At 48.6% G+C, this 27,500-nt stretch overlaps 3 protein-coding genes across 3 annotated transcripts in view; 2 read left to right on the top strand and 1 right to left on the bottom strand.

Moving 5' to 3' along the window:
- fer1l4 (fer-1 like family member 4) overlaps positions 1-12,246 on the top strand; it is a 32,824-nt gene extending 20,578 nt beyond the window's left edge. The window contains exons 34-49 of the mRNA XM_056598278.1: positions 112-228; positions 656-695; positions 796-896; positions 1,581-1,712; positions 2,220-2,336; positions 3,092-3,219; positions 3,746-3,916; positions 4,268-4,422; positions 4,939-5,120; positions 5,217-5,302; positions 6,362-6,460; positions 7,660-7,777; positions 8,742-8,865; positions 9,605-9,900; positions 10,414-10,514; positions 11,139-12,246. Coding sequence (XP_056454253.1) covers positions 112-228; positions 656-695; positions 796-896; positions 1,581-1,712; positions 2,220-2,336; positions 3,092-3,219; positions 3,746-3,916; positions 4,268-4,422; positions 4,939-5,120; positions 5,217-5,302; positions 6,362-6,460; positions 7,660-7,777; positions 8,742-8,865; positions 9,605-9,900; positions 10,414-10,514; positions 11,139-11,319 — 2,148 coding nt within the window. The 3' untranslated portion in view covers positions 11,320-12,246. The remainder of the gene's footprint in view (positions 1-111; positions 229-655; positions 696-795; positions 897-1,580; positions 1,713-2,219; positions 2,337-3,091; positions 3,220-3,745; positions 3,917-4,267; positions 4,423-4,938; positions 5,121-5,216; positions 5,303-6,361; positions 6,461-7,659; positions 7,778-8,741; positions 8,866-9,604; positions 9,901-10,413; positions 10,515-11,138) is intronic.
- Positions 12,247-13,603: 1,357 nt separating this feature from the next.
- Positions 13,604-23,301, top strand: afg3l1 (AFG3-like AAA ATPase 1). The gene is made up of 16 exons (XM_056598280.1): positions 13,604-13,985; positions 14,479-14,563; positions 14,752-14,861; positions 15,168-15,317; positions 16,099-16,173; positions 16,317-16,441; positions 17,109-17,376; positions 17,769-17,906; positions 18,225-18,378; positions 19,032-19,139; positions 19,388-19,513; positions 19,651-19,761; positions 20,322-20,437; positions 20,720-20,920; positions 21,071-21,265; positions 21,923-23,301. Exons 1-16 carry the CDS (start codon positions 13,821-13,823, stop codon positions 22,145-22,147), a joined length of 2,352 nt encoding a protein of 783 aa, XP_056454255.1. The 5' UTR covers positions 13,604-13,820; the 3' UTR covers positions 22,148-23,301.
- A 15-nt stretch (positions 23,302-23,316) lies between these two features.
- The window catches only part of LOC130388769 (voltage-dependent calcium channel subunit alpha-2/delta-4-like), a 29,735-nt gene continuing 25,551 nt past the window's right edge, over positions 23,317-27,500 (bottom strand). Inside the window, exons 37-40 of the mRNA XM_056598279.1 lie at positions 27,178-27,295; positions 26,243-26,363; positions 25,942-26,019; positions 23,317-23,908 (exon numbers count right to left, since the gene is read on the bottom strand). Coding sequence (XP_056454254.1) covers positions 23,807-23,908; positions 25,942-26,019; positions 26,243-26,363; positions 27,178-27,295 — 419 coding nt within the window. The 3' untranslated portion in view covers positions 23,317-23,806. The remainder of the gene's footprint in view (positions 23,909-25,941; positions 26,020-26,242; positions 26,364-27,177; positions 27,296-27,500) is intronic.

Raw genomic sequence — 27,500 nt, 5'->3', positions numbered from 1 at the left:
CTCCTGACTCCTCTCCTGACTCCTCTCCTGACTCCTCTCCTGACTCCTTTCTTGACTCCTCTCCTGACTCCTCTCCTGACTCCTCTCCTGACTCCTCTCCTGACTCCTCAGAGTCAGCTCGGAAAGCTGACCAAGAAAGCGGGGGAGCTGGAGGAGGATTCCCCTGAGGAGGAGGAGCTGGATTGGTGGTCCAAGTACTACGCATCCCTCGATGAACTGGAGAGACAGGTTGGATCACCTAACCCATACAACCTTAACCCATATAACACCTAACCCCGCTAACCTTACCCCATATAACACCTAATCCATCCAACACCTAACCCATCTAACACCTAACTCATCTAACAACTTACCTTAACCCATATAACAACTAACCCATCTAACACCTAACCCTAACCCATCTTACACCTAACCCATCTAACGCATCCAACATCTAACCCATCAAACCTTAACCCATACAACACACCTAACCCATCTAACACTTAACCCTAACCCATTAACACCGACCTAACCCTAACCATCTAACCCTAACCCATCTAATACCTAACCCATCTAACAGCTAACCCTAACCCATCTAACAGCTAACCCATCTAACAGCTAACCCTAACCCTAACCCTTCTAACACCTAACCCTAACCCTTGTTTTGTATCCTCAGGCGGCCGAAGATCTGATGCTGGAGGAGCAGGCAGAATCAGGTGAGATCAGGCAGAATCTGTGTGTTTACCAGTGTGTTTACCAGTGTGTTTACCAGTATGTTAACCAGTGTGTTAACCTGAACTCGTCCCTGTATTGCAGACATGGGCGCTCTGAACATGGACTCTATTGAAGACGAGGACGAGGTGGTGGTGGACATCGAACCCCCAAAACCAAAACGGAAGAAGATCGCCACCTTGAAGGTTAAACCTAGCCCCTAACATAATAACTAACCTGACGTAACTAACCCTGACACAACCAACCCTAACTTAACTTACCCCAACATAACTAACCCTGACGTAACTAACACTGACGTAACTAACCCTAACATAACTAACCCTGACATAACTAACCCTGACGTAACTAACCCTGACATAAATAACCCCGACGTAACTAACCCCGACGTCACTAACCCCGACGTAACTAACCCCGACGTCACTAACCCCGACGTAACTAACCCCGACGTCACTAACCCCGACCTAACCAACCCCGACGTAACTAACCCCGACGTAACTAACCCCGATGTCACTAACCCCGATGTCACTAACCCCGACGTAACTAACCCTATCGTATCTAACCCTGACCTAACTAACCCTGACATAATTAAGCCAAACCTAACTAACCCCGACATAACTAACCCCGACATAACTAACCCTAATGTAACTAATCCTGACGTAACTAAACCTGACATAACTGACCCTAACCCAACTAACCCTGACGTAACTAACAGGAAGTGATGTCAGAGAGCACCCGGCTAACCTGTGAGCATGTGGGTATCTTAGTTTTATAATGGGTCTCTATGCATGGTTATTGTATGCTAGTTGCAACATGGTTACTGCATGGTTACTGCATGGTTACTACATGGTGTTACCCTGTTGATGAACCAGGTGTATTCTGGGGATTTGGAGGCGGAGTTCCGCCAGTTCCAGGACTGGCTGAAGATCTTCCCTCTGCTCAAAGGAAAGGTTGACGATGATGATGAAGAAGGTGAAGAAGAGCGGCTGATGGGAAAATACAAGGTAGGACGAAGTGTTGATGGATAGATGGCATGGTATGACTGGCATGTTCTAGAACGGTAAATGGTTTGTTCTAGAACATTAAGTGGTATGTTCTAGAACGGCAAATGGTTTGTTCTAGAACATTAAATGGTATGTTCTAGAACGGTAAATGGTTTGTTCTAGAACATTAAATGGTATGTTCTAGAACCATAAATGATATGTTCTAGGACAATAAATGGTATGTTCCAGGTTACTACAGTTACATTTACAGTAAATGGTATGTTCTAGAACAATAAATGGTATTTTCTAGAACAGTAAAGAGTAAATTAGTACATGAGAGTTTATTTTAGCTCCTGGCACTGGTGTTAGCTCCTGGCCCTGGTGTTAGCTCCTGGCCCTGGTGTTAGCTCCTGGCCCTGGTGTTAGCTCCTGGCCCTGGTGTTAGCTCCTGGCACTGATGTTAGCTCCTGGCCGTGCAGGAGGATGAGTACTTGAGGGGTGATGTTGGCTCCTCTCTTGTGTTCTCAGGGATCCTTCCTCATCTATCCCATCTCCCCTGGCGAGGAGGACGGGAGGTGCCAGATCACTGATGGAGTTCCCAAAAACTCTCCTCTCAAAGTCCTGGTCAGGGTCTATGTGTTGAAGGTATGTGCATAGTACTACAGCAGGATGTATGGTATTACAACCACAATACATTGTATTATAACCACAGCACAGAGTACTTCAACCACAGCACAGAATACTGGTCAGAGTACTTGTGGAGAAGGTTTAATGTAATATATGTTGTCTTGTCCTAAGCCTGCTGTACGTTGTCTTGTCCTAAGTCTGCTGTACCTTGCCTTGTCCTAAGCCTGCTCTACTGTACGTTGTCTTTTCCTAAGCCTGCTGTAGGTTCTCTTGTCCTAAGCCTGCTGTATCTTGTCTTGTCCTGAGCCTGCTGTACCTTGTCTTGTCCTGAGCCTGCTGTACCTTGTCTTGTCCTAAGCCTCTTTTACTGTATGTGGTCTAGTCCTGAGCCTGCTGTACCTTGTCTTGTCCTAAGCCTCTTTTACTGTATGGGGTCTTGTCCTAAGCCTGCTGTACGTTGTCTTGTCCTAAGCCTGCTGTACCTTGTCTTGTCCTAAGCCTCTTTTACTGTACGTGGTCTAGTCCTAAGCCTGCTGTACCTTGTCTTGTCCTAAGCCTGCTGTACCTTGTCTTGTCCTAAGCCTGCTGTACCTTGTCTTGTCCTAAGCCTCTTTTACTGTACGTGGTCTAGTCCTAAGCCTGCTGTACCTTGTCTTGTCCTAAGTCTGCTGTACCTTGTCTTGTCCTAAGCCTGTTTTACTGTACGTGGTCTAGTCCTAAGCCTACTGTACCTTGTCTAGTCCTAAACCTGCTGTTCGTTGTCTCGTCTGAAGGCCACCGGCCTGGCTCCGGCCGACCTCAACGGTAAAGCCGACCCCTACCTGATGCTGAAAGCCGGCCAGCAGAAGCTCAGCACCCGGGAGAACTACATCCCCAAGCACCTCAACCCCGTCTTCGGAGAGTTAGTACCTGACTTTCTGACCCTTCGTCTTCCTGTCTGGTTACCAGTCTGACTTCCTGTCTGATTTTCTACCTGTATGTCTTCCATTCTGTCCATCTGTCGTCATGCCTCCTGTCTGTCTGTCATCTGTGAATGTGGCATTGTTTTAGTTTTGGTATATCGTATGTATGGTTTATATCAGTGTTGTCTTTCATCTGTTTGTTTTAGTTTATAGATATGGTTTAGTTTATCGGATGGATGTTTTATGGGTATGTTTTAGTTTATCGGTTTGTTTTAGTTGACCGGATGGTTTATCGGTAGGTTTTAGTTTAGCGGATGGTTTGTGGGTATGTTTTTGTTTATCTTATGGTTTACCGGTATGTTTTAGTTTACCGGATGGTTTGTCGGTATGTTCTAGTTTGTTGGTAAGTCTTAGTTTATGGGATGGTTTATCTTTATGTTTTAGTTTATCAATATGTTTTAGTTTATGGGATGGTTTATCGGTATGTTTCAGTTCATCATATGGTTTCTGTGTTTGTGTTCTCAGAGTGTTTGACCTCACCGTGTCGTTCCCCCTGGAGACGGAGCTCCTGATCGCGGTGATGGATCACAACCTCGTGGGGTCTGATGACGTCATCGGGGAGACGAAGTTGGACCTCGAAAACCGATTCTACAGCCGACACCTGGCCTGCTGTGGTCTGGCCCAGTACTACAACTCGTCAGTACATGCATGCACGCACGCACGCACGCACGCACGCACGCACGCACGCACGCACGCACACACACACTATCATACACCACACACACACACACACACACCACACACACGCCACACCAACACCACACAGGCACACATACATACACTTGCTACACACACACACACCACACACACGCACACACACACACACACACCAGCAGCTCACACACACCACACACGCCACACCAACAGCACACACTCACACATGCATACACATGCCACACACAGACACAAACACACACCACACACATGCGTACACCACCCTAACCCATTTCCATAACCTAACCCCAGCACTAATCCTGTATCCTCCAGAGACGGCTACAATAAGTGGCGTGACTCTAAGAACCCGTCGTCCGTCCTGGCCAGCCTCTGTCGCAGCAGCGGCATCGACCCCCCCGAGTTCAGACCCTTGGAGGTCAAGGTGCTCAACAAGATCTTCAAGATCCCTCCTGACGCGGTCCCTGAAGGTAAGACAGTCAGGCAGGCAGGCAGGCAGACAGACAGACAGGCAGACAGACAGGCAGACAGACAGACAGACAGACAGACAGACAGACAGACAGGCAGACAGACAGACAGACAGACAGACAGACAGACAGACAGACAGACAGGCAGGCAGACAGACAGACAGACAGACAGACAGACAGACAGACAGACAGACAGACAGACAGACAGACAGACAGACAGACAGACAGACAGACAGACTGACAGACTGACATGCAGACGGACATACAGACAAGCAGACAGACAGACAGGCAGACAGGCAGGCAGACAGACAGGCAGACAGACAGGCAGACAGGCAGGCAGACAGCCAGACAGAAAGGCAGGCAGACAGAAAGGCAGACAGAAAGGCAGACAGTCAGGCAGACAGGCAGGCAGACAGACAGACAGACAGGCAGACAAACATGCAGACGGACGGACAGACATCCGTCCGATGATGTGGATGGTGATGGTGTTAATGGTGATGATGATGATGATGGTCACAGTGCTGCTGAAGAAGAACCAGCGGACGGCGGAGGAGGAGGCAGAGATGGAGGAGCACGCAGCCCTCAGCGTGCTGCACCGGTGGGGGGAGATGAGGGAGTTCCTCTCGGGGGCGTGTCCTCTGGTCCCGGAGCACGTGGAGGTCCGCCCTCTGATGAACTCCGACAAGCCCGGGCTGCCCCAGGTATGCACTCACTCACTCACTCGCTCCCTCGCTCGCTCGCTCACTCACTCGCTCGCTCACTCCCTCGCTCAATGTGTGTGTGTGTGTGTGTTTCAGGGTTACCTCCACATGTGGGTGGACATGTTCCCCACGGACGTGCCGGCCCCTCCTCCTGTCGACATCAAACCCCGCCTCCCAATGCAGTACGTTTCCATGACAACACACTGTCACACTCCAGTCAGAGGTCTTTCCATCCTCACCCTGAACGGGTCCTGCAGAGGTCACTCCTTCAGATCATTAAAGGGGACCTATTATACTTTTCGACTTTGATGACCTATAAACGTTATAATGATTGATAGTCATGTTTAACCATACACACAAAACGATGTCGATTTTCGGGAAACTCTTCCTCTCATCTGGGCGCTTTCAGCCTTCTCTGTCAACGCTCCGTTTCGTCCTTCTCCGCCCCCCTCCTGCCAACCCAACTCCGGTGTGATTGGTTACCTTCCTTGGAGCGCGCGCGCGGGCAGATTTGACCAGGCATATGGGGGCGTGGCAGGAGTACGTCTACGTAGATGTTTCCCGGAAATGTGAACAAGTGAATCTCAATCGTTGTCCCGAGTGTTTAGCGCTCTGCACAGCCACCCAAGACTGTCAGCAGGGAATACGTTGAAATACATGTACGTCATTATTTGACATTTTAGTATGTTTAAACATGACTATCAATCATTATAACAAAGTTTATAGGTCATAAAAGTCGAAAAAGCATAATAGGTCCCCTTTAAAGCCTTAAAGACCTATGCACCAGATCCTGATCCTCGTCCCGTAGTCAGAACCCCACATGAAGGTCAAAGGTCAGAGCAGCGGGCAGCGCTACGTTAGCCAGTGCTAACGTTAGACCTGGCAGTCCGCGCTGTGTTAGCCAGCGCTAAGTTAGCCAGGGCTACGTTAGCCAGGGCTCATGTGTTGTGCGTGTCTAGTGACCAGCAGATGTGTTGTGCGTGTCCCGTGACTCTCCGATGTGTTGTGCGTGTGTAGTGACTCTCTGATGTGTTGTGCATGTCCAGTGACTCTCTGATGTGTTGTGCGTGTCCAGTGACTCTCTGATGTGTTGTGCGTGTCCAGTGACTCTCTGATGTGTTGTGCGTGTCCATTGACTCTCTGATGTGTTGTGCGTGTCCAGTGACTCTCTGATGTGTTGTGCGTGTCCAGTGACTCTCTGATCTGTTGTGCGTGTCCAGTGACTTTCTGATGTGTCGCAGGTACGAGCTGCGTGTGACCATCTGGAACACAGACGACGTGTTCCTGGACGACGTCAACCCCTTCACCGGGATCCCCTCCTCAGACATCTACGTCAAAGGGTCTGTCTGCCCCCCTGCCTGTCTTTCTGCATGTCTGCCCCCCTGCCTGTTTGTCTGCCTGTCTCTCCCCTCTGTCTTTCTGTCTGCCTGTCTTCCCCCCTCTCTCCCCCCTCCGTGTCTTCCCTCTGCCTCTCTGTCTGTCTGTCTGTCTATCTGCCTGTCTGCCTGTCTGTCTGTCTGTCTGTCTGTCTGTCTGTCTGTCTGTCTGTCTGTCTGTCTGTCTGTCTGTCTGTCGATCTGCCTGTCTGTCTGTCTGTCTGTCTGTCTGTCTGTCTGTCTGTCTGTCTGTCTGTCTGTCTGTCTGTCTGTCTGTCTGTCTGTCTGTCTGTTTGCTGTTTTTCTGTCTGTCCGTCTCTCTGTCTGTCCGTCTGTCTGTCAGTCTGTCTGTCTGTCTGTCTGTCTGTCTGTCTGTCTGTCTGTCTGTCTGTCTGTCTGTCTGTCTGTCTGTCTGCCTGTCTGTCTGTCTGTCTGTCTGTCTGTCTGTCTGTCTGTCTGTCCCTCTGCCCATCGGTTTGATTCTAGTCTGGTGTGACCTTGTATAGTCATTGCGTTCATATTGTTTAGATCAGTTTAAACCGGTCTACTGGTCTAAAATCTTCCTGTTTAGACCAGTTAAATCCTCCTGTGTGGACCAGGTGAGACCAGGTGAGGTGCTCTAGCCCGTGTGTTGTGGTCCTCAGGTCTAGCCCGTGTGTTGTGGTCCTCCAGGTCTAGCCCGTGTGTTGTGGTCCTCAGGTCTAGCCCGTGTGTTGTGGTCCTCCAGGTCTAGCCCGTGTGTTGTGGTCCTCAGGTCTAGCCCGTGTGTTGTGGTCCTCAGGTCTAGCCCGTGTGTTGTGGTCCTCCAGGTCTAGCCAGTGTGTTGTGGTTCTCCAGGTCTAGCCTGTGTGTTGTGGTCCTCAGGTCTAGCCCGTGTGTTGTGGTCCTCAGGTCTAGCCCGTGTGTTGTGGTCCTCAGGTCTAGCCTGTGTGTTGTGGTCCTCAGGTCTAGCCCGTGTGTTGTGGTCCTCAGGTCTAGCCCGTGTGTTGTGGTCCTCCAGGTCTAGCCCGTGTGTTGTGGTCCTCAGGTCTAGCCCGTGTGTTGTGGTCCTCAGGTCTAGCCCGTGTGTTGTGGTCCTCAGGTCTAGCCCGTGTGTTGTGGTCCTCTGGTCTAGCCCGTGTGTTGTGGTCCTCAGGTCTAGCCCGTGTGTTGTGGTCCCACAGGTGGATCAAGGGGCTGGAGGGGGACAAGCAGGAGACAGACGTCCACTTCAACTCTCTGACCGGAGAGGGAAACTTCAACTGGAGATTTGTGTTTCGCTTTGACTACTTGCCCACTGAGGTACACTGCACACACTACACACACTACACACACTTAACACTGGGGTACACACTACGCACACTTATCACTAAGGTACACACTACACACACTTAACACTGGGGTGCACACTAACCACACACTGCACACACTTAACACTGAGGTACAATCTACATACACTACACAAACTAACACTGAGGAACACACTGAACACACACTAACACTGAACATGCACTACACACACTAACACTGAGGTACACACTACACACACTTAACACTGGGGTGCACACTAACCACACACACACACACATAACACTGAGGTACACACTACACACACATAACACTGAGGTACACACTACACACACTACACACACTTATCACTGAGGTACACACTTAACACACACTAACACTAAGGTATACACTGAATAAACACTGCACACATTACACACACTAACATTGAGGTACACACTGAACACACACTGTACCCACTAACACTGAACACACACTAACACTACGGTACACACTGAACATACACTACACACACTTATCACTGAGGTACACACTACACACACTAACACTGAGGTACACACTGAACACACACTGCACACACTAACACTGGGGTACACACTTAACACACACTTAACAGAGATACACCCTGTTATCAACCCTGGATAACAGTGTAATCCATGCAGCTCATAGGACGATCCTAACGAGAGAGGCTCATCCTCAGCAGAGCAGCTAAGGGAAGCTTCATCCAGGAGCTTCATCCAGCTTTTACGAAGAACATCTAAACCAAACAGAGACTTAACTCAATAACCATTAACCTTGCAGAGCTCCTTAACTCAGGCTTGTCCTTCTCTAAGTTGCGTGTGTGTGTGTGTGTGTGTGTGTGTGTGTGTGTGTGTGTGTGTGTGTGTGTGTGTGTGTGTGTGTGTGTGTGTGTGTGTGTGTGTGTGTGTGTGTGTGCACGTGTGTGTTGGTGTTGCAGAAGGAGGTTGTGTACAAGAAGAAGGAATCCTTCTTCTCCCTGGAGAAGACGGAGTTCAGGCAGCCGGCCGTCCTGGTGCTGCAGGTCTGGGACTATGACCGCATCTTAGCCAACGACTTCCTGGGTGAGACAGTAGAGACACAGGACAGGAGGGACAGGGGATAGTAGAGACATGACAGAGACAGTAGAGACACAGGACAGGAGAGACAGGGGATAGTAGAGACATGACAGAGACAGTAGAGACACAGGACAGGAGAGACAGGGGATAGTAGAGACATGACAGAGACAGTAGAGACACAGGACAGGAGAGACAGGGGATAGTAGAGACATGAGACAGTAGAGACATGAGAAGTTCTCTCAGGCTAAGCTATAGAGTCTTAACCTTGGTTCTCTGTAGAGTCCTAACATCGGTTCTTTATAGGGTCTTAACCTTGGTTGTCTATAAAGTCCTAACCTTGGCTCTCTATAGAGTCTAGACGTTTGATTTCTATAAAGTCCTAAACTTGGTTCTCTATCGAGTCCTAACCTTGGTTCTCTATATTATTATTATAACTTTATTCAAGACACAGGAAGGTCCACATAGACAGCACACTACATATATATACACATATACATACACATATATATACACATATAAATACACACACACACACACACACACACACACACACACACACACACACACACACACACACACACACACACACACACACACACACACACACACACACACACACACACACACACACACACACACACATATATATAAAACAATATAAAACATTTATATATAGAGTCCTAACCTTGTCTTTCTATAGAGTCTTGATGTTTGTTTTCTATAGTCTTAACCTTGGTTTTCCCAGGCTCCATTGAGCTGCGTCTCAGCGACATGGTGCGGGCGGCCAAGACCTCTGAGAAGTGCTCCATCCAGATGTCCCGCGACCGCGCCGGGCCCCGCCTCTCCATCTTCCGCTCCAAGAGGATGAAGGGTTGGTGGCCTCTGATCCGCCTGAAGAGCCAGGAGGACGTCGACAAGGAGCTGAAGGAGGAGGAGGAGGCCAAGAAGAAAGGGAAGAAGAAGACGAAGAGCAAAAGAGGCAAGATGAAGAAGGAAGACATTGAGTTTACCGACAGCGGCGGTAACACCTACCTGCTGATGGTAAGAGGCACGCACACAAACATACACCAGATAATAAAGTGGTTACTGACCTCAGGTCAACAACCCTGATCTGAGGTCGTCATTGACCTGAGGTCACTGGTGAAGTCAGACTGGTTGGCCACAGCAGGTTATTGTGTTTTATAAACTCTTTGACTGTAACAGGTAGAGAATCCACTCATTTTATCCACTAACTGCCTCTAATCGCAAATCATTTACTTAACTTTATCGCTAGGCTAATATATGAGCTACATGCTAGTCTCCACCTTACTTGCCTAGGAGAAAAATGTGTATTCACTGTGGTAGGGCTCAGTTGTTCTACAAATTGACTTTTAGCAACAACATACTATAGCCTACTACTACTACAAAGAATGAAAACATAAAACACATAATTAAAATTCTGTATTTATACTTAAATGAATCAAATAAAAAGGCTGTAGCAGTAATGAATGAAAGACTGCATTTAAATTTAAACATATGAAATAAAAGGCTGCATTTTAATTGGTGTATTTTTAGGGGAAGGTGGAGGCTGAGTTTAAGCTGGTTGCTTTAGAGGAGGCGGAGATTAACCCTGTGGGGCGTGCCCGCAAAGAACCGGAACCCTTGGAGAAACCAAAGTAGGTCAACCCACCAACAGATTCTCATGTCTTCTTATATATCTTGTCTTCTTTATGTCAGATCTGATCAGAAGTGGGATATTCATGACGTTGGATAATGGGGTATTTATTTGTTATTTATTAGCGGTTTATTGGTTTTTATTAGCGTGACGAGACAACCGTCATGCGATGAAAACAACATCTAGATCTCAATCATGGGATATTGCCCAATATCCCGAGATAGCGAACAAATCAATTTGAGCCATCTTAGGATGTTCACGTGTAGCATATACTATCTAATATTATTAATGTTATTGTTATTATATGTGATGTATTGTTTCTAGTGATGCACGGTTAACTTATCTCCTCACCTGAATCTGCATATTGCTTTCACTGCACCCTGACCCAATAGGCTGAGCCCTAACCTAATAGGGTGAGCTCTAACCCAATGGGATGAGCCCTGACCCAGTAGACTGAACTTTCACCCTAACCCAATAGGATGAGCCCTGACCCAATAGGGTGAGCTCTTACCCAATAGGCTGAGCATCTGACCCAATAGGATGAGCCCTGACTCAATGGGCAGGGCCCTAACCCATTCATCCTGTGCTTTGCTAACTGCTACATGACCCTTCTACTCCTCGCCAGCCGCCCAAGCCTCAGCTTCTCCTGGTTCGTGAATCCCATGAAGACCTTCATCTTCTTCATCTGGAAGAATTACAAGAAGTACATCATCGCGTTGGTCGTCCTGGCCGTGCTGTCGGTCTTCCTGGGCCTCATCATTTACACTCTGCCTGGACAAATCTCAGCGGCCATTTTTGGTGGCTGATGATTTAATACAGCACCTAATCGCAACATTGACATGTACATTTACATTGAGGGCATTAAGCAGACACTTTTATCCAAACCGACTTCCAATAAGTATATTTGTCAGTTAAGGGCTAAGGTTTAATATAGCACCCTACTCACTAAGGGGTAATGTTGTAATATAGCACCGACTGACTAAGGGCTAATGTTTTGATAAAGTACCCTAATCATTAAGGGCTTATGTTTTAATATAGTAGACTACTTGTTAAGAGTTAATGTTTTGATAAAGTACCCTAATCATTAAGGGCTTATGTTTTAATATAGTAGACTACTTGTTAAGAGTTAATGTTTTGATAAAGTACCCTAATCATTAAGGGCTTATGTTTTAATATAGTAGACTACTTGTTAAGAGCTAAGGTTTTGATAAAGCACCCTAATCATTAAGGGCTTATGATTTAATATAGAACACTTCTCGTTAAGGGCTAATGTTTTAATATAGCACCCTACTCGCCAAGGGCTAATGTTTTAATATAGCACCCTATTCGTTAAGGGTTTCATTTAGTAGCTTAACATATTTTAGGGTTAAAGGTTTACTATAGCAGCCTTACTCTTTGAGAAGTTAAATTTGAAAAGCTGAAAGAATCGATTGTTATTTATTTTTTGTAGTTTGAATTGATGAATAAAATACATTAAGTTCCATTTGAGAAATCGATTATAGAACAGAATTATCGAAATTGCACTGAATAAAAAATATATTTTATGCTTACATTTCGCCCCCCATTCTAATAGCATAGAAATTGTGAATTTAGAACTCTTGCAAATACTGTTTAATATTGTTTATTGATCATTTTCTATAGGTTCTGCCGATCTATGTGATGTGTTATTTTCTTATCTAGTAACGGCGTTCTAAATGATTGTGGTTGTGATATTCACTTCTTATAATGTACAGTTGGAGTCGTTTAACATTAAATGTTTCTTTATCAAACGGTTTCATGTTTTTTGGACCGAAACACCAAACAGAGGTAGTCTCTCATGAGGTCCCTCTCCTGGGGTCCCTCTCCTGGGGTCCCTCTCCTCTCCTGTGGTCCCTCTCCTCTCCTGTGGTCCCTCTCCTGTGGTCCCTCTCCTCTCCTGTGGTCCCTCTCCTCTCCTGTGGTCCCTCTCCTCTCCTGAGGTCCCTCTCATGTGGTCCCTCTCCTGTGGTCCCTCTCATGTGGTCCCTCTCCTGTGGTCCCTCTCATGAGGTCCCTCTCCTGTGGTCCCTCTCCTCTCCTGTGGTCCCTCTCCTCTCCTGAGGTCCCTCTCATGTGGTCCCTCTCATGAGGTCCCTCTCCTCTCCTGTGGTCCCTCTCCTGTCCTGTGGTCCCTCTCCTTCTCCACGTCTCTAGGTTTGGGGAGGACCCTCTCATGAGGTCCTTCTCCAGGTCTCACCTCTGGCTCTGGGGAGGTTCTCCTCGATCTCCTTCTCATGTTGAGGTGGGTTACAGTCAAGGTTCTGTTGGTTCTGGGAAACCTCCCAGTAGCAGAGAGTCAGACAGCATCTTATGGACAGGCCTACAGGCATTGAGAAAGGCGTGGGCGGGTTTCGTGCTCCGGGCGAACAGTTCTTCATTTTGTATTTCATTGCGTTTCTTGTACATTTATGTGACCAATACAACTCTTGAATCTTGAATCTTCTCCTCCACCAGGTGGTCTTAATCAATAACATGCAAACCACCTCCAGGGGGAGTCAGAGCCCCCCCTACGAGAGGCTAAGCTCTAATCCCTAGTTGGCATAAAACGCTCCCTGATATAACACTTCTACCGTTCATTACTTCAATCCTAACAACCGTGGACGATTATGAGAAGTAGTATTTTTTGACAACCATATTTTATTTAAATAAATTGAACCACATTTATTTATCTTGAAAGAAAAGGGTATGCCTTAAGAAGATGCATAATAGTCAAGTTGGCATACAGTGTTATTTAGTTGAATCTTACATAACATTTAAAGATAAGATCTATTAAAACATTCCCCTCCTGATTTTACTTATGCACCAAGGATCTGGCAACGCGGGCCACAGCCAATCAGCTCCAACGAAGATGACCGTCAGGTTTCGAGGTGTCCTTTCACCGCCTGTATCAAAACGACTGCATATTAAAAAGCTAAACGCGTCAACTACTCAAAAGATTTATTGAACACCCATTTGCAAGTAGAATCATCATGATTTAACACAATTTATCTATTCCTCCGGGTCTTTTAAGTTCTCACCACGAAACATTGGATCAGGCACCAGCAGGACTGACCCTCCCGGTCCTTACATCATCCTCATTGACTCCTCTGAGGCTCTTACTCAATGAGACTCTCGAGTTATTCAATAACATCACACATATAACAACAGATATAACATCATACATGCTATTTTCTACAACAACACACATGCTATTATTCAACCACAACGACCGATGTTATTGACCCGCCGCGCTGCAGATGAGCTTCACCAGGGGCAGTAACTGAACCTTCGGTATATCATACAGAGGAGCATGTCGCGGCTACTGGGGCTTCTCCACCCGGGGGGCGCCGGGCGGCTGGCCGCCCTGAGGAGCGTCTGTGGCCGGGCAGCCTGGAGCCTGTCCCCGCCCCCCACCGCCGGGCTCCGGGCCCGGTCACACCTCTCCTCTCTGGGGCTCTGGGGCTCCGCCGACACGGTGAGCAGGTCGGGTGGTTTGAGACGGATGACAAGGTTAACTGTTGGATCAGCTGGAGCTAATGCTAGTTAACCACACTAGTTAAGTAGTACAATAGTTACCAGACTAGTTAAGTAGCACAGTAGTTACCAGATTAGTTTAGTAGTACAGTAGTTACCAGACTAGATTATTAGTACAGAAGTTACCAGACTGGTTTAGTTGTACAGTAGTTACCATACTGGTTTACAGTAGTTACCAGACTAGTTTAGTACTACAGTAGTAACCAGATTAGTTTAGTGCTACAGTAGTTACCAGACTAGCTGGTTCAGTAGCTATGGGTGAAGTCTAGGACTCTGCAGTGATATGTGTGCGGTGACGAGCAGAGAGATGTGATTGTTGGTGTTAAACGCCAGCCCCCTCTGTAATGTACCTGTGGGACACTCGTTGACCACTGCCAAGCGGTGTGTGGTTGATAGAAATGTGACACGGAGGAGTATTTTGTGTTTTATTACAGAATGGGCTTTTGATTCAAGCAAAGTTTCTGTCTCGTCATGGTGGTGACTCTACAACCTGGCGCTTCTACTCCACCGACCCTAAAGGTACAACCGACCACCTGGCTGCATCAAAGTGCTGTTATTATTATTATCATTGATATACTATTGTTGTTGTTCTCATTATAAAGAGGATGTTTTTATAGTCCCCAACTATCAGAACAGGTAAGTGGAGCGGTTACGGTTAGGGTGCAATGTTCCGGTGGAGAGAACCTAACTCTGGGTCTGACCCTCAGATGTTAAAAGCCAAGAGCCAGAAGGAGCAGGGGGAGGAGGTGCGAAGAAAGGAGGTGGAAAGAGAGGAGGAAGTGGAGGAGGGAAAGATTGGTGGAGCCGCTTGCAGAAGGTAGGGCAAAGGACTCATTTGCTGTAAGATGTGTTTTCCTGGACTCCAGTTTAAATTTATTTCTGTTCTTGCATCTAAGGACCCATGTCTCTTCAAATATTGTACATTGTAGTTTACAAGTCAGTTCATAAACAATATGCATGTCCGATACATTTATTCTGGAAGTGTGAGAGGGAGTGTGAGTGAGCTAGTGTACTAATGTCCAGCTGTGTTGCTGTGCAGGGGGAGAGTGAGAGAGTGTACTAATGTCCAGCTGTGTTGCAGGGGGAGAGTGAGAGAGTGTACTAATGTCCAGCTGTGTTGCAGGGGGACATGCCGTGGGATGAGAAGGATTTCCGCTACATGGCGGTGACGGTGGCGGGGGTGACGTCTGCGCTGCTCTACTTCCTGTTCAGAGACACGGGGCGTGAGATCAGCTGGAAGGACTTCATCCACCGCTACCTGGGGAGGGGCATGGTCAGACACACACACACACACACACACACACACACACACACACACACACACACACACACACACACACACCCTCATACAGACATATATATATGTATATATTTTTTATATATATACACACACACTTTGGGGGGGGGGGGTACTGGTGTGTGTGTGTGATTTCATGTCCTGTGTGTGTGTGTGTGTGTGTGAATGCATGTCCTGTGTGTGTGTGTATGATCTAATGTCGTGTGTGTGTGTGATCTCATCTCCTGTGTGCATGTGTGATCTCATGTCCTGTGTGTGTTTGTGCGTGTGTGATCTCATATCCTGTGTGGGTTTCTGTGTGTGAGTGCGATTTACTGTCCTGTGTGCGTGTGTGTGTGATCTCATGTCCTGTATGTGTTTGTGCGTGTGTGATCTCATGTCCTGTGTGTGTGTGTTTGTGTGTGTGTGTGTGATCTCATGTCGTGTTTGTGTGTGTGTGCGTGTGTGTGTGATCCCATGTCCTGTTTGTGTTTGTGTGATCCCATGTCCTGTGTGTGTGATCTCATGTCCTGTGTGTGTGTTTGTGTGTGTGTGTGTGATCTCATGTCCTGTGTGTGTGTGTGTGTGTGTGTGTGTGTGTGTGTGTGTTTGTGTGATCCCATGTCCTGTGTGTGTGATCTCATGTCCTGTGTGTGTGTGTGATCTCATTTCCTGTGTGTGTGTGTGTGTGTGTGTGTGTGAGTGTGAGTGTGTGATCTCATGTCCTGTGTGTGTTTCTGTGTGTGTGATCTCATGTCCTGTGTGTTTGTGTGTGCAGGTGGAGCGTCTGGAGGTGGTGAACAAGCAGTTTGTCCGGGTGGTTCTGGCCCCAGGAGCGGACTCCTCTGACGGGGTAAAGACACACACTGAGGGGGGGAGGGGGTACTGGCCTTGGGGCTTCACCCCCCTCTGTCTTCACTCCCTGACCGTGAAGCCCATACACTTGGTTAGGTTAAATATCAACAGATAATTAATAAACTGTGTGTGTGTGTGTAGGGCTACGTGTGGTTCAACATCGGCAGTGTGGACACGTTTGAGCGTAACCTGGAGGCGGCCCACATGGAGCTGGGCCTGGAACCATCTCACCGCATCGCCGTGGTCTACAGCACCGAGAGCGACGGGTACCTGGAGATAGCCTCAATGCAGCTCTAATGTACCCCCAATACAGCCCTAATGTACCCCCAATACCGTCCTAATGGAGCCCTCATGTAGCCTGGATACAACCTCAATACAGTCCTAATGTAGCCTTGATACAACCTCAATACAGTCCTAATGTATCCCCAATACAGCCCTAATGTAGCCTGGATACAACCTCAATACAGTCCTAATGTATCCCCAATACAGCCCTAATGTAGCCTGGATACAACCTCAATACAGTCCTAATGTATCCCCTAATGTAGGCCTCATCTAGCCTGGATACAACCTTAGTACTGCCTGAATGTACCCCTCATACACCCCTTATATCCCTGCTAAGATACATAAATTTGTAGTCTAACGTCTCTCTCTCTCTCTCTCTTTCTCTTTCTCTCTCTCTCTCTCTCTCTCTCTCTCTCTCTCTCTCTCTCTCTCTCTCTCTCTCTCTCTCTCTCTCTCTCTCTCTCTCTCTCTCTCTCTCTCTCTCTCTCTCTCTCTCTCTCTCTCTCTCTCTCTCTCTCTCTCTCTCTCTCTCTCTCTCTCTCTCCCCAATCGGTCTGTCTCTCTCTCTCTGTCTCCCCCCCCCCCCCCCCCCCCCCCCCCCCTCGGTCTCTCCCTGTCTCTCTCTCCCTCTGTCTCCCTCTCCCCCCCTAGCTCCTTCCTGATGAGCATGATCCCCACCCTGCTGCTGATCGGCTTCCTGCTGTTCACGCTGCGGCGGGGCCCCATGGGGGGCGGGGCCGGCGGCGGGCGGGGCCCCTTCAGCATGAGCGAGTCCACGGCCAAGATGATGAAGGAGAACATCGAGGTGAAGTTCAAGGACGTGGCAGGCTGCGAGGAGGCCAAGGTGGAGATCCTCGAGTTCGTCAACTTCCTGAAGAACCCCAAGCAGTACCAGGACCTGGGGGCCAAGATCCCCAAGGTACCAGCGCCACCTAGGACCAGCACCACCTAGTCCCAGCACTCACTAGTCCTAGGACCAGCACTCACTAGTCCTAGGACCAGCACTCACTAGTCCTAGGACCAGCACTCACTAGTCCTAGGACCAGCACTCACTAGTCCTAGGACCAGTACTTACTATTCCTAGGACCAGCACTCACTAGTCACAGGAACAGCACCAACTAGTTCTAGAACCACCACTTACTAGTCCCGGGACCAGCACTAACTACTCCTAGGACCAGCACTAGCTCATTCTAGTACTATCGGGTCATGGGTCAAGAAAAGGTGTGTGCGTGTGTGCGCTAACCCCTGTGGTTATTGCCAAGTAATTTGTAATAACTTGTTATTAACCTGGAGTACCGTGTGCTCTCCCAGGGGGCGGTGCTGTCCGGACCCCCGGGGACGGGAAAGACCCTCCTGGCCAAGGCCACGGCGGGGGAGGCAGACGTGCCCTTCATCACCGTCAACGGCTCAGAGTTCCTGGAGATGTTCGTGGGCGTGGGCCCGGCCCGGGTGAGCCCCCGCACACACTGTATGGGACCAGATGGGTCTGGGGTCACCGGCTGGACCTCGGGGGTCAACACCGGGCTGGACCTCAGGGGTCCCCTCCGGCTGGACCTCAGGGGTCAACACCGGCTGGACCATAGGGCTCTGGGGTCACCGGCTGGACCACAGCTTTCTGGGTTCACCTGCTGGAGGCTCCTGTGTCAGACAGGAGGAGTCAGGGGTCACTCCCCATTGTCCTCGCTCTACCTGTAGGCCGCCTTGAGAAGATGGTTGATGACTAAACTCTCCCACCCTCTAACCTTTGAACTCTGTGTCGTGGATAAGGTGAGGGACATGTTTGCCATGGCGAGGAAGAACGCGCCCTGCATCCTCTTCATCGATGAGATTGACGCCGTGGGACGCAAGAGAGGAGGGGGCAACTTCGGAGGGCAGAGCGAGCAGGAGAACACGCTTAACCAGCTGCTGGTGGAGATGGACGGTGAGCCCCTAGTTAGCCACTAGTTAAACACTAGTTAGCTGGTTATTAAGGTGTCATGTATGCTGGGGTATATCAGACGGTCATCGTGAGTTATTATTACCCATCATTATTAAGGTTATTCTGTACACTGGGTTAGATCGGAGGCACCATGTTGGTCTGGAAGGTTCCTCAGGCTGTTGGTTCCATCCTCTCTGGGAACAGAACGCATGATGGATGGTTTGAGTTGGTCTCACTGCTCTCCACAGCTCGTTGTTAGTGTTTGTTGTTATGGTTGACCTGCTGGTTGTTGTTGTTGACCTGCTGGTTGCTATTCTTGTTGTTGACCTGCTGGTTGTTGTTGTTGACCTGCTGGTTGTTATTATTGTTGTTGACCTGATGGTTGTTGTTGACCTGGTGGTTTTTGTTGTTGTTCACCTGGTGGTGGTTGTTGTTGACATGCTAGTTGTTGTTTTTGACCTGCTGGTTGTTGTTGTGGTTGTTGTTGTTGTTGACCTGCTGGTTTTTGTGGTTGTGCTTGACCTGCTGGTTGTTGTTTTTGACCTGCTGGTTGTTGTTGTGGTTGTTGTTGTTGACCGGCTGGTTGTTGTGGTTGTTGTTGACCGGCTGGTTGTTGTGGTTGTTCTTGACCTGCTGGTTGTTGTGGTTGCCTGCAGGCTTCAACACAGCCACCAACGTGGTGGTCCTGGCCGGCACCAACAGACCCGACATCCTGGACCCAGCCCTCATGAGACCGGGCCGCTTCGACCGGCAGATCTTCATCGGTACGCCTACCCACAATGCTCCTGGTTCACTGATCTGACCTTCATCTGACCTTTAACCTCTGTAAGAGGGGACCTTATCTCACCTTTGCCCTCTGTAAGATGGGACCTCACCTGACTTTAAACCTCTGTAAGAGGGGCCGTATCTGACATTTAACCTCTGTAAGAGGCTGTCTGTCCTCAGCAACATGAAGGCAGGAATAACAAATGAACGGAGCATGCCCAGCTGAGATGTGTCTGTCTCCTCCCAGGTCCTCCTGACATCAAAGGAAGGGCGTCCATCTTTAAAGTCCACCTCCGACCAATCAAATTAGAGCCCAGCATGGACCGGGACGCGCTCGCTAGGAAGATGGCTGCCGCCACCCCGGGATTCACAGGTTTGGTTTAAAGAGTCACATGGTGTAGACTAGGGTCACATGGTGTAGAGGGTCACATGGTGTAGAGGGTCACAGAAGGACATTATAAGCTGTTAATATCATAAGGGTAATGAGTGAATAACTGTCGTCGTCCTCAGGAGCGGACATCGCCAACGTGTGCAACGAGGCCGCGCTCATTGCCGCCCGACACCTCAACACGGCCGTGGGCGGGAAGCACTTTGAGCAGGCCATCGACCGCGTGATCGGAGGTGGGCTCCTTCCTCCTTCTCCTCACTTTATAGAATGTGACGCCAGAGGACGGGACAAACCATTAGAGATTTGTTGATTAGCTGAAAACAAACCCATGAGCTCGGTCACGGCTCATGTGCTCATAATGTTTGACTGACAGGTCTGGAGAAGAGGACTCAGGTCCTCATCCATTCATGTGTTCATAATGTTTGACTGACAGGTCTGGAGAAGAGGACTCAGGTCCTCAATCATTCATGTGTTCATAATGTTTGACTGACAGGTCTGGAGAAGAGGACTCAGGTCCTCATCCATTCATGTGTTCATAATGTTTGACTGACAGGTTTGGAGAAGAGGACTCAGGTCCTCATCCATTCATGTGTTCATAATGTTTGACTGACAGGTCTGGAGAAGAGGACTCAGGTCCTCAATCATTCATGTGTTCATAATGTTTGACTGACAGGTCTGGAGAAGAGGACTCAGGTCCTCATCCATTCATGTGTTCATAATGTTTGACTGACAGGTCTGGAGAAGAGGACTCAGGTCCTCATCCATTCATGTGTTCATAATGTTTGACTGACAGGTCTGGAGAAGAGGACTCAGGTGCTGCAGCCGAATGAGAAGAAGACGGTGGCGTACCACGAGGCCGGGCACGCCATCGTGGGCTGGTACCTGGAGCACGCAGACCCCCTGCTGAAGGTCAGTACACACCACTCGTACTAGTACACACCGTCTGGTACTAGTACACACTCCTAGTACTAGTACACACTCCTAGCAAACACTCCTAGTACTAGGACACACTGTCCTAGTACTCAGTTGTACTGTACTATCCGTCTGGAGTCACCAGTAGAGTTTTAATCTTACGTGTGTGTGTGTGTGTGTGTGTGTGTGTGTGTGTGTGTGTGTGTGTGTGTGTGTGTGTGTGTGTGTGTGTGTGTGTGTGTGTGTGTGTGTGTGTGTGTGTGTGTGCCCCCCCCCCAGGTGTCCATCATCCCGCGGGGGAAGGGTCTGGGCTACGCTCAGTACCTGCCGCGGGAGCAGTACCTGTACACGGCGGAGCAGCTGTTCGACCGCATGTGCATGATGCTGGGCGGCCGCGTGGCCGAGCAGGTGTTCTTCAGCAAGGTCACCACCGGGGCGCAGGACGACCTCAAGAAGGTCACGCAGTCCGCCTACGCCCAGGTACCCCCAACCTTGTACCCCTAAACCTGTTCCCCTCTACCCCCTAAACCTGTACCCCTCTACCCCCTAAACCTGTACCCCTCTACCCCCTAAACCCGTACCCCTCCCTCCACCCCCTAAAGCTGTACCCCTATGTCCCCCTGTCCGCAGGTGGTCCAGTTCGGGATGAGTGAGAAGGTGGGCCAGGTGTCCTTCGACCTGGCCCGGCAGGGGGAGATGGTGATGGAGAAGCCGTACAGCGAGGCCACGGCGGAGCTCATCGACCAGGAGGTCCGGGAGCTGGTGGACCGGGCCTACCAGCGCACCCTGGAGCTCATCCAGGACAAGAAGGAGATGGTGGACATGGTGAGAAACCCAGACCAGAGAGGCCCCAGGTCTGACTACAGTGAATACCTGGTCGTAGTCCAGAGTGAGAACCGGGTTGTAGTTCTACGTGCCCCTGGTTGTAGTTCTATGTGCCCCTGGGTTCAGTTCTACGTGCCCCTGGTTGTAGTATTACATGCCACCGGTTGAGGTCCTACGTGCCCCTGGTACTAGTTCTACGTGCAGTAGATATACATGCCCCTGGTTGTAGTTCTAGGTGCCTCGGTTGTAGTCCTACTAGCCCCTGGGTTTAGTTCTACCTGCTCCTGGTTTTAATTCGATGTGCTCCTGGTTGTAGTTCTAAATGCCCCTGGGTGTAGTTCTAGGTGTCCCTGGTTGTGGTTCTACGTCCCCCTGGTTGTGGTTCTACGTGCCCCCGGTCGTAGTTCTGGTGCTCCTGGTTGTAGTTCTCGTGCTCCTGGTTGTAGTTCCGGTGCTCCTGGTTGTAGTTCTCGTGCTCCTGGTTGTAGTTCTGGTGCTCCTGGTTGTAGTTCTGGTGCTCCTGGTTGTAGTTCTCGTGCTCCTGGTTGTAGTTCTGGTGCTCCTGGTTGTAGTTCTGGTGCTCATGGTTGTAGTTCTGGTACTCCTGGTTGTAGTTCTGGTGCTCCTGGCTGATGCTCTGACCCTGCTCCTCCCCAGGTGGGCCGGCGGCTCCTGGAGAAGGAGGTGCTGGACAAGGCGGACATGTTGGAGCTGCTGGGGCCGCGGCCCTTCGACGAGAAGTCGACCTATGAGGACTTTGTGGCGGGAACCGGGAGCTTCGAGGAGGACACCAGCCTGCCGGTGGGGCTGAGGGACTGGAACCAGGAGAGGGAGGCTCCCCCAGAGGAGGGGCCCCCGGCCCAGGAGAAGCAGACCGCCTAGACACTGACCCATGACCCAGGGCCCTGACCCCTGACCTTGTGACCCTCGGCACAGGATGGGTGTTTTAAGGTTCTCTGCTGATGTTCTGAAGACTTCACCAGAGTTCTCCGCCTCCTACGTTATTTCAACCTCAAGAAAAGTATTTATCACATTTTATTGACATTTCTTTGACTGACTGACGCAAGAATGGTTTGGAGTCGAGAGCATCTGGAAGCTCCAGAGCTGAAGGAAGGCGGCGTGTTGTTGTGTGTTGGTCTCTGTTGTGCGCTACATAGTCTCTGCTACCGCGACGACACCAGAACTCCCAGAAGTCGTCCAATCACCTCCTCTGACGTGAGACCAAAGCTTGATTCGATTTCATTTTATCCTCTGAATTCCCCCTTTTTGTTTTCTGACTTGAATCACTTGAGTTCATTTGAATAAATATGAGTTTGTTTGTTTTTAAATATATGTTTATACTTTTGTGTGCCAGCTGCACCAAACAGTTTGGCTGGTGGGTAGACTGGTTAGAAGTGTTCCTAGAACCGACCAGTGTGTGGTTCCGATGGGTTCCTTTGGGAACCAGGAGGAGTGTTAAGTTAAGGGTTCCCTCAGGAGGAGCGTTAGCTTCCCTAGCGACGCCGCGAGGAGATTTAGTTTCTGTCTCACTCAAACAAGGTGGAATGCTGTGAAGACTATGAAGTTAAACATTTGTTATGTTGGAGACCCGTGTGGTCCATCTGAGGATGAACCCGACCAAGAGCAGCGAGTGTGAAGGTATGGCCGCGCATCATGATCATCAGGACCAGAATCACTCTAACATCAAATACCGTTAGAGTACGTCCATAGGATACATGATATACAAAGATACTTGCACTGAATCTGAATAATCAGCTCATTCATAGCACCTGCCAGATACATGCCAACAAGTCGAATCGAACTAAGAACCTCAGTCAGTGTTCCCATGCTGTGATGTTGTCATGTGACGGTATAAACATGCTGTAATATCTCCGGTCAGAAACCGCTCTGGGTTAACGTCCAGATGTTTAAGCTCGACCTCCTGATTCTGGACCTCAAACATCTGAACGTTAGACTTGTTTCACAAATTGTAACAAATACAATATTTATATGTAAATAATTTACTAATAAAAATAATACAAAACATTTTTATATTTATTTGCATTCATTATTTTAAAAAGGGTATATTTAGCGCCATCATGTGGAACGATGGTCACATTGCATCACACATGAATAATTAAGGATGTTAACTAACAAGCGGTCTAACTTTCCCACTACAAACCAGTAGGAAGTCTTAGGAAGCTGAACGTACTGGTTCTGACAGAACCAGTTCCGCCACGGAGTAGGAGACCAGTCCGGTCTCTGAGGACCTGATGAGGTCTGCTCTATGAAACCAGCACGTCTGGGAGGTAGCCATCTGTTAGCATCCGCTAGCTGCCTGCTAGCTGTGTGCAAGTTGTTAGGTAGCCATCTGTTAGCTTACTGTTTAGATGCTAGCCGTTTGCTAGCTGTCTTTTAGGGTTTATTAGCATGTGTTAGCTGTCTTTAGCTGCGTGCTAGCCGTCCGGTGATTTGATTGACAGGGCGTCCTCTGGGGCCTCTCCCCTCAGGCCCTGAGTTCCTCAACGCTGGGCTGGGACTCCAGGGCTGCTGGGACGGGGTCTAGGTCCCCCGCCAGATGACCAGGGAGAGGGCCAGCGAGGCAGAGAAGAGCCTTGTGGAGAGGCGGTGCTCCGCGGCGCCCCCGCACTCCTTAGTGCTCTCCTGTGGGGGGGGGGGGGGGGGCTGTTAGCCATAGAGGAGACACTAACAGTGATGATATACTAGGAACCATAGCTTCTGAAGCGAGAATGAGAACACTCGAAATAAATTGGATTTTTCGACCAATGAGATCGCTCAAAATAAATTCAAATGGTCGACCAATGATAACACTCTAAATAAATTACAATTTTCGAAAACAATTGGTACGACCAACCTTCTCAAAACTAAAATAAATAGTATACCAATCAATCACCGTCAAGGGGTGGGTATTGTGGGGTTTTGCATTGCGTTCATGATAGTTATTACTGGATGCACGAAACACAGACGCGACAGGCATCCCGCTTCAAGTGACATCACCCAACATCTGATACAACCTTTAAGCTTCACTCAACTGATTAAATCGGTGCATTGACCGATTCTTGGTCCTTTTAAATCGATTCAGGGGCCAACGTATCGATGTAGTCGCATCTTTGTTAATCCAACCGGTTACCGATTCGTATCGGTGAATCCAGGGCCGGCGCTGGCCGTTTCGGAGCCCTAGGCGACTCGGAATCAACTTGCGCCCTGGACAGGTCTTGCGAGCGGGGGGGGGGGGGGGGGGGGGGTGCTACGCTGACGGTTTCGGGCCGCCCTGACAATTGCTCCCGCGCCCCCTCGCTTCTCCGTTCGCGTCGTATATTTTAATTGATATATTTTTTAATTAAGGGCGCCACCAGAGGGCGCCCCCAACGCATTTGTCGCCCTAGGCGGTCGCCTAGCTCGCCTATGCCGATCGCCGGCCCTGGGTGAATCGTTACACCCCTAATACATATATATTCATACAGACACGTGTATACATACAAACATACATACATACATGCATGTATATACCTACAGACATACATACATACATACATACATACATACATACATACATACATACATGTACATACAGACATACATGCATACATACACATGCATACATATACGTAAAAACATATCTACATATATACCATTACCTGCATCTATACACATACATACTTTTATACATTTAAATGTATTTAGATACATGTAAATACATACATACATATACATACTTGTACATATATAAATACATATACATACTGTACATGCATGTACATACACATACATACATTGTAGGGTTAGGGTAGGTAAATTCGGATAGGTTAGTTTCTTTGGTGTGGTAGGTTAGGATGGGTTAGTTCGGGTAGGTTAGATACCTTGGGGTGGTAGGGTTAGGTTAGTTAGGGTAGGTTAGTTACCTTGGGGTGTTATGGTTAGGTTGGTTAGGGTAGGTTAGTTGCCTTGGGGTGGTAGGGTTAGGGTAGCTGGAGTAGGTTAGTTAGCTTTGGGTAGTAGGGTTAGGTTAGTTAGGGTACAGTTACCTTGGGTTAGTAGGGTTAGGTTAGTTAGGGTAGAGTTACCTTGGGTTGGAAGGGTTAGGTAAGTTAGGGTAGGTTAGCTAACGTGGGGTGGTAGGGTTAGGTTAGTTAGGGTAGGTTAGTTACCTTGGGGTGGTAGGGTTAGGTTAGTTTGGGTAGGTTAGTTACCTTGGGGTGGTAGGGTTAGGTTAGTTATGGTAGTTTAGTCAGGGTAGATGAGTTACCTTGGGGTGGTAGGGTTAGGTTAGTTAGGATAGGTTAGTTAGGGTAGGTGAGTTACCTTTGGGTGGGAGGGTTATGTTAGTTTGGGTAGTTTAGTTACCTTGGGGTGGTATGGTTCGGGTAGGTTAGTTACCTTGGGTGGTAGGGTTAGGTTAGTTATGGTAGGTTAGCTTGGGTAGGTTAGTTACCTTGGGGTGATAGGGTTAGGTTAGTTATGGTAGGTTAGTTAGGGTAGGTTAGTTACCTTGGGGTGATATGGTTAGGTTAGTTATGGTAGGTTAGCTAGGGTAGGTTAGTTACCTTGGGGTGATAGGGTTAGGTTAGTTATGGTAGGTTAGTTACCTTGGGGTGGAAGGGGTTAGGGTAGATTAGTTTGGGTAGGTTAGTTACCTTGGGGTGATAGGGTTAGGTTAGTTATGGTAGGTTAGTTACCTTGGGGTGGTAGGCATGGCAGGACTCCGGGCGACGCCTCACCTTCTGGGACTTCATGCGGTTGCACTTGACCGTGGCGTTATGTTCTCAGAGGTCAAGGAGCACACACACATTCAGTACTCTATAGCACGGCACTAACACTGCAGGCGGGGGGCTTCGACTCCCTTTGTAGAGCACTGAAGCAAGGCACTGACCCCACCAGGGTGAGGGTTAGAGGTTATAGCCTGGTCTTTGGGATGAAATGATGAAGTGTATGCCATACAAAAAGTAGAAGAGGGTCTGCAGGGTCAGGGGTCAGGAGGATATATTTGATCTCTTTGGGCTCCAGCAGGATGGCGCCGTACTGCCGGGAGCAGTCACAGTCCGCCTGGGTCACCACCAGAACCAGGTTAGACTCCGGGACGTACTGCACCACGAACATCCTGCAACACACAGTACTCAACACACTGCAACACACAGTACACAACACACTGCAACACACAGTACACAACACACAGTACACTACACACTGTAACACACAGTACACAATACACTGTACACTACACACTGTAACACACAGTGCACTACACACTGTTACACACAGAACACTACACACTGTAACACACAGTACACAACACACTGCAACACACAGTACACAACACACAGTACCCTATACACTGTAACACACAGTACCCTACACACTGTAACACACAGTACCCTACACACTGTAACACACAGAACACTACACACTGTAACACACAGTACACAACACACTGCAACACACTCTACACTTCACACTCTAACACACAGAACACTACACACTGCAACACACAGTACACAACACACTGCAACACACAGTACACAACACACTGCACCAAACCCTAGAACCAAAAACCAAATCCTAAAACACCATCATTAAGACGCCCTAACCCTCATGCCCAATCCTAATAAGGTTTGGTTTGAGGGTTAGGTTTCCTTCCAAGGTAAGGTTTTTGGTTTTACAGTTTAAGGGATTTTGTATTTGTGTGTTTGAGTCTTTGAGTGAGTGAGTCTTTGAGTGAGTGAGTGAGTGAGTGAGTGAGTGAGTGAGTGAGTGAGTGAGTGAGTGAGTGAGTGAGTGAGTGAGTGAGTGAGTGAGTGAGTGAGTGAGTGAGTGAGTGAGTGAGTGTGTGTGTTTGTGTTGCAGTGTGAGTGAGTGAGTGAGTGTGTTTGTGTTGCAGTGTGAGTGAGTGAGTGAGTGTATGTGAGTGTGTTTACTTCTGACACCGGCCACACTTAATGAGGCTGTTGGCCTCTCTGATGGAGTCGTCGTACAGGAAGCCTGGGTACGCAGTGTCGCACGGCTGCTGGGCCTCCAACTTCTTCTGCTTATGAGCTGGCCAATCACACAACCACATAAATTAACCAATCACACAACCACATAAATTAATCATTCACACAGCCACGTAAATTAACCATCACAAAACCACATCAATTAACCAATCACACCACCCCAACAATTAATCAATCACCCAACCACATAAATTAACCAATCACACAACCGCATCAATTAACCAATCACACAACCTCATCAATTTACA

The sequence above is a fragment of the Gadus chalcogrammus genome, chromosome 9 (genome assembly GCF_026213295.1).
Source record: "Gadus chalcogrammus isolate NIFS_2021 chromosome 9, NIFS_Gcha_1.0, whole genome shotgun sequence".
Classification (NCBI taxonomy): Eukaryota; Metazoa; Chordata; class Actinopteri; order Gadiformes; family Gadidae; genus Gadus; species Gadus chalcogrammus.
This window is presented reverse-complemented; position numbering and strand designations above follow the sequence as displayed.